This window comes from Manis pentadactyla, chromosome 14 (genome assembly GCF_030020395.1).
Source record: "Manis pentadactyla isolate mManPen7 chromosome 14, mManPen7.hap1, whole genome shotgun sequence".
In the NCBI taxonomy this organism is placed as follows: domain Eukaryota; kingdom Metazoa; phylum Chordata; class Mammalia; order Pholidota; family Manidae; genus Manis; species Manis pentadactyla.
In genome coordinates this window covers 19,420,986-19,427,541 of record NC_080032.1, presented here as the reverse complement: position 1 = coordinate 19,427,541, position 6,556 = coordinate 19,420,986, and the positions used below count along the sequence as shown (strand labels likewise).

General features: G+C 46.6%; 1 protein-coding gene across 3 annotated transcripts in view; it reads right to left on the bottom strand.

The window, feature by feature from the left end:
* Positions 1–241: 241 nt before the first annotated feature.
* Positions 242–6,556, bottom strand: part of TBX5 (T-box transcription factor 5) — a 45,868-nt gene continuing 39,553 nt past the window's right edge. For 2 of the 3 annotated variants that reach the window (XM_036929458.2, XM_036929457.2), the window contains exon 9: positions 242–2,199. In XM_036929458.2, coding sequence (XP_036785353.2) covers positions 1,622–2,199 — 578 coding nt within the window. In that variant the 3' untranslated portion in view covers positions 242–1,621. The remainder of the gene's footprint in view (positions 2,200–6,556) is intronic. The other variant, XM_036929454.2, reaches the window with a different exon arrangement.

Genomic DNA, 6,556 nt, shown 5'->3' with positions numbered 1-6,556 from the left:
CTATTTCCTCCACCTAATTGTGCCTCTATTCAGTCAGTAGAAAGAAAGGGGAAAAAAAGGGTGTTCAAGTCCCTTGTACTTTTTTAAGCACATGGTATTTATTAGGCATTAACTGGCACACAAATATACGGAATGAGTACTTAATTCTGCCCCCCACCCTTAGCAACATAAAAAGACATAATCGCATAAAGACACATACAAACGCACTCACACACTCTCACGTACGTGGACATACTCAGTCTCAGTATTACCCTGTTCTCTTTATTAGGGTCAGTTAAAAAACAATTTTTTTTTAAATCAAGAAAGCAAAGCACATTCGAAAGAAAAAAAATGCAAACTTGGTTTTGAGTATCAATAAAATTAAAAGCTCTTGGCCAGCTCCCATGCTGGATCTCATTTCATGTTATTACTTAATTAGAACTCCTATTTATAAATAAATAGTACCAGTAAAATATTACATCTGAAGAACCCTGCAGTAACGTTTTACTTACACATTTTTTTTTTAATACTGCTTTCTGCTTTCAATAACCACAGTTTTGTGCCAGCGTTGGATGTCGTTGTGATTTTTTTGGAGAGAAATAATCGGTGAGCACGTCTTGCCTCCTCTTCAGGGATTGTGGATTTTGCTTTGCATCCAGATTGGGTCAGGTCAGCGGAGGAGGTTTGGAAGCTTGGGGCTGGCTTTGTTTTTTATCAGGACGAGTATTTATTTTGGCGTTTTCATGACTCTTGTCAGCGCAGAGCTTGCTCCTCGCTTATCACAGTTCTGCCCGCATGTAAACCAGGGCTTTTTAAGTTTTTCAAAGCAAGCTTTCCGGACGGGAAGCTATAGGCCACGTTTTAGCGACAGAGGGCTGGAAAGACAGAGCTGGGAAGACGGGAGTGAGGCAGATAGGACATCAGATGGAGCCTAGCGTTATCCTGACTCCCCTGGTAAGCAGAAAGCCCAACCAGCTCCATGATGGTGGGGACAGTAGGACAAAATCGGAGAAAAGCTGGGACACAGGGAACCTTTTCAGAAACGTCACAAGGCAGAGGTAGGTGATTTCATAGTCAAGGAGAGGGCGGCGAATTTAAGTTTCAGGAGTGGCGTATTTGAGGGGAACCCCACAAGTACATATTTTGAAACATACCTGCCTCAGACCTCCCCCCAAATAAGGGACTGGGTCCCGTTAAGAAAATTGGAAGAAAAAAATATATTATTATTTATTATATAACAATGTCAACATAAACACCAAGACAGGAAACGCCTCCGACTACACATTAGGATAAAACACTCAATGAGACAGGACTTTCTGGAGACCAATAAAAAGGAATCTGGGAGGACGTCTGGAGGCGGGGTGAACGTGGCCAGCTGATGAGCATGGTGATCTTGGTGGGAGGGACTCATCTTTGCGTTTGCTTTTTATGTTTGGAGACAAAACGACAAAGTCACATTTTCTGAATTGTGGCTTCAAGCTGCTGATCTGATGGGTGTCCAGGGGTCTCGAGTGCAGATGTGAACACTGGCTGAAAAGAAAAATCTTGTCCGTGGGGTTCTCTCTGCTCCTGTCTCTCTCCGTCCCTCCTGTTTCTCTCTCTTCTCTCCCTGGCAAACGTCTGTTACAAAGCAGGCCTGCCTTTAGCTGTTCTCGCTCCACTCTGGCACCATGCCAACCCCATGCACAGAATGGTACTGGTGTGGAGACAGGGTCCTTGGCACGCCATGAGAGTAGAGGAAGTCAGAGGCTTGCAGGCTGCCAGGGGACTGGAGGCCAGTCTGAGGCCCACACTGCCTGACCACAGGCTGGTGGGCCACTGAGGTCTGGTGCTGGAACATTCCCTCTCCGAGCTGCGGGGAGCTGTGGTTGGCCATGCCAGCCAGCCGGGGGACCAGGGGCCCCGAGGTGAAATGAGCAGAGAAGTGCTGGTAGGGGAGCCTGTCCATGGGCTGCACGGTGGTTACGGTGCAGCTGCTGTAGGAAGGCATGCTGGGCCACGTGTTGCAGCTGATGTCCTCCAGGCTGGGCACGGGCTCGCTGGGAGGTGCCGAGCTGGCATACATGCAGGCCTGCCGCTGGGCTGACTCTGTCCTGTAGGAGGCACTCAGGCCCTGCTGCTGGGGGTAGCCAGAGCGGTAGAAGGGGTCTTCTTCACTGGGCGATGTCTCCATGTAGGGCTTCTTGTAGGGATGGTCTGTGGTGGAACATTCTTCATCTGCTAAGACAGGAGGAGAGAGACCAGTGAGGCCAGGACAGCCACCCTACAGCTAAAGGCAGACACAGCCCTTCAGCCAAAGGACGGAAGAATGAAGTCTGGGAGACCGTTAGCGCCAACCTCCATTCAGGTGTGCCATAATGGCCGTGACCTTGCGCTACGGTATTCTCAGCAAGCAGCTGGACCTGTCTGAGCTCAGTTTCTTCATCTGTAAAAGGGAAAAGTAACAATAGCACTTTTCTACAAAGGGAAGTGTTGAGAATGAAACGGGAAAATGTAAATTAAGCTCTTAGTCTGGAGCTTGGTGTGAGGAACCACTCAGTAAATAATTATCATCATCATCATCAATATCATCTTCCCTTCTCCCTGCATGTCAATTTCACAAAGGCAGCACATTATCTGTATCACCCATCACTGCATTCCCAGACTCGGGTACGTATCTAGTGACCAAAATAAGAGCAGCATCAACAATAACAGGAAAAAGAGACACAAATAGTGTTTACTCCACCTGGGCTATTCTAAGCTGTCCATAAGGTACCCACTTAATCTTCACAGCAGTGTATGACATGGGCTCTAGCATTATTCCCATTTTGCAGTGACAGGAAGGAGACACAGAGAGGTTAGGAAACTCACACAAGGTCTTCTATGGCTGATAAACACTGGAGCCAGGATTAGAAGCCAAGCCATCTAATGAGAAGGCCTCGGCTCCCCAGCATCATGCTGTGCAGAAAGGCATACACTACACATTCACACAGTGGATGGAAGGGTAGATGGACAAATGGACAAATGGATGGGAACTCGAGTGAATCCCCAGATCCTTTCCTGACGCCTTGTATCAGTAAGCAAGTACCCAGTTAAGATCTGGTGAGTTGGTACAAATTAATGGATCACTGTTTCCTTGCTGAGCAAGTCCCTTCCCTTCTCCTATTCTCTAGTGTAGGGCAGTGGGGATATTCTGCCTCTGAAAGAGGGTCTTCTTTAACCACTTTGGGATCACTGACTCCTCTGGGAACTCCCGGAACTGCTGGGCTGTCTTCTAGGAAAATACACTGAAGCACAGAGTTTTGAAAATTGCACAGGCATACTGAAGTTCTGCACACAACTTCAGGGGGGTCGAGGACTCCCTAAAACACAGATCCATGTTAAGAAGTCTAGAGTGGTCCAAGTTTGAATCTGGCTCTTCTACTTAAGAGCTGTGTGACTATACCAGAGGGGCATCTGCCAATTCAGAGACTCATCGTTATCATCTAGGAATCAGGGTTAGTAAGACCTACCCTAGAGGGCAATAGGATTAAATAAAACGCAAGCATGTCGATCTCCTGATGGCCACCCTCAAAAGCAGCTCTTGCAAGGATACCACTACCGGTCAGTCTCCCGGCAGACCAAATCTACAATAACATGCTTCCAGGTGCTTCCTTCAGGGCAAGCAATACTTGAGAATTTCTACCAAGGTGTAAACCTCAACATAGATTAATTCCTTAGCTGGAATTTTTCCTCCCAAACTGGAGATTTTCTTTCCTCATCTTTCCATCTCCTTCTAATCAATAACTGTTAAGAAATGTGTCTGTCATTCTGGGGTGAAGAAAAAGAAAATGCTAGGGCATCTGGCAACTCACTGCGACGGGCACGGTGTGAGGGCAGGATGTGGGGCTAAATAATGAGGGAAATAATAACTAGTATTAATTGAGCACCTACAAAGTGACCTTATAGTAATTCCTCAAGGTGGCTGCTCTCATTCCTGTCTCACAGAGGCAGAAAGAAGCTCAGAGAAGTTATCTGCCCCAAGACACGTGGCTAGGAAGGAGTGAAGGCTGGCACTGAGTCCAGGTCTGACCTACTTTGCCCACCACACTTTGCTTCCAGCTCTCTTGATTTCTTGTATCCAGCACCACTCAGCAGTTATCCAACAGATAGTTACTGAGTCCCACACCAAGTGCCAGGTGCTGGAATACAGTGGTCAGTAGGGAGTCATGGTCCTGCTGGGTGCACACCCTTGGCCTGCTCCATCCCACCTGATCAGTGAGGGCCGTGGGCCAAGATTCCTGAATATGAAGTTGGCCTTGGATACCAAGCTCCCAGCCAGTCATTTGCCCACAGTGAGTCCTGTGGGCTTTGCACCGGGTTATAAAAGGCTCCACAACCCAGGTACAGCCGGCGGATTTGGGTTCCACCAAGCACTTCCCTTTGCACCATGGTCTGAGTGACAACCACAGGAGAAGAAAAAATCTCCCCATATCTTCTTTAGGGTCGTGCCCACCTTGAAGCAAGCTAGCAAATTTATTTTTACTAGACTCTTTCTGGGACACATCTGGGCCACACGGGATGCCCAAACATTTGTCCAAAAACAGGCAGAAAATGCAGTCACTTTTCCAGGTGTTCTAGCCACGTCGTGCCAACCACCCAGATGTCTGAAGACATCCAGATAAGCCAGTGGCCACATTTTTCACCTTGCAACTGGGTGTTGTTTGCGGCAACTTGAAGACATTGCTACACTCAACTTTGTTCATCCCTGTCACCTCCTCCCTTGATTCCTTCCCTCCATGTTCCCTTCCACACCCCAGATCCATAAATCTGAATGTTTCCATTGTTGCTCTAATCATAAACTTTGGGTTTTCCATTTAGCCAGGGTGTTCCCCTTTTCAATAATAAAGAGAACAGCTGCAGGGTACCCTTGGCAAGAGAAAAAAAAAAAACAAGGAAATCTAACCATTCCCGAGTTTTTGATCTGCTTCCAGGTTTGTTACAAGTAAAAAAAAAAAAAAAAAAGGAAGAAGAATATGAAAAAGGCCAGAGCACATTTTGGAAAATCGTAAAATTATACATTCCAGTTTTTAATACCCCAAAGATCTGAAGCAGAATCCTAAGAAAAGTTCAGTGCTGGCTTATTCATGAAAGCAGGTCCTGAGCATTCTCAAATTCCTCTTGGACCACATCACATTGTAAAGAAATTCCAAAGCATGGATCGAAATTTCAAGTCGGTTGTGATAAATGCACTGGATGTAACCTCGGTGTTTATTTTGGTTAGGGTTCGGTGTCTTTCTTTTCATTGGGGGCCCCAATAACTCATCAACAGCAAAGACCTCTTTCCCAGCCAAGTCATGCTTTCCCTCCACAGTGAAGGAATGGGCTGTAGGCAGGTGTCCTGTCTCTGATGAGATGAGTCCACAGCTCCATTTCAGAAAGTTGTGTATGAAGAGTGGTCACCTATATTCCACCTGTCCTGAATCCAACTGAGTCCCTTGGATACAACTGAGCTCTTCTAGATTCTGACCACTGACCACTACCTACCAGTGTGAAAACCCCGTGCCTTTGCATTTTTCTAGTTGCTTTAGATTCTGGATAAGGTGGCTTTAATGATGAATCCAGAACACAGAATGGAGGGCACAGAGTTGTGTCTCTCACTCTCCCTGCTGAACAATTCCAATCTCAGTTTCTGGCTGTATATGTGGATAATACCTAAATACCTTGTGGGAACTTAGATACTAATAAATGCAGTCTAGTGTCTGTCTTCCTTGCACATAAGAAGTAAGTGTTCAAACGTTATCTATCGAACAACACAGTCTGCTTTCTTCTCCCTCCTGGAAAACTGGATAGAAGGCTCTGTGAAGGTATCTGGGTGGATTCCAGAGCTGTTTAAATCACTCATCCCATTGGGCAAATATGGTCACCATTCCAAATGGATTATTTTTCTGGCCTATTGAGTGCATTCAGATGAAAGACCACTGTGGTCATTACAGACAAGAGACCCTGGGGCAGAGAGGGGGGGCAGCCGCTCCTTAGCTGAGTGACCTTCAGCAAGTGGAACTAGAATTCAGGCCTTCTGACTCACAAAACAGTGCTCTTTCTGATAGATGGTCCCAGCCTTTCAGCTGTCATGAAACTGGGTGCATTCAGAGAATATGCAAAGGTGGTAAACTTGACCCTTGTGAACAGAGGGATGGGTGGCTGGTTTGTGCATGTGAGTCCCCACGCTGTTAGCTCTTAGCTTGAAGTGGGGAGAACTGGGATGGTACTGTGGGAAAATCCTCATTTGGGAATCAAAATACTCCAGTTCAACTCCCACTTAGCCACTACCTAAGAAAGTCATCCAGTTTATTTACTTTCTTATTATCTGTCTCCCCCAGTGAGAATACAAGCCTCATGAGAGCAGGGACCTTTGCCATCTTGCCCTCCCCAGATCCCATACCCCAAATACACCCAGGAGAGTGGTCAGTACAAAGCAAGTGCTCATTAATACTTATTTGATGGATGCCTCCCAGATCTGCAACCCACCAGCCACACAACCATGGAAATCTACCCCAATCTGTCAGCCCTGCTTCCCCCTGCAAAATGGAGATGGAAGGCACTTCCTTGGATTCAA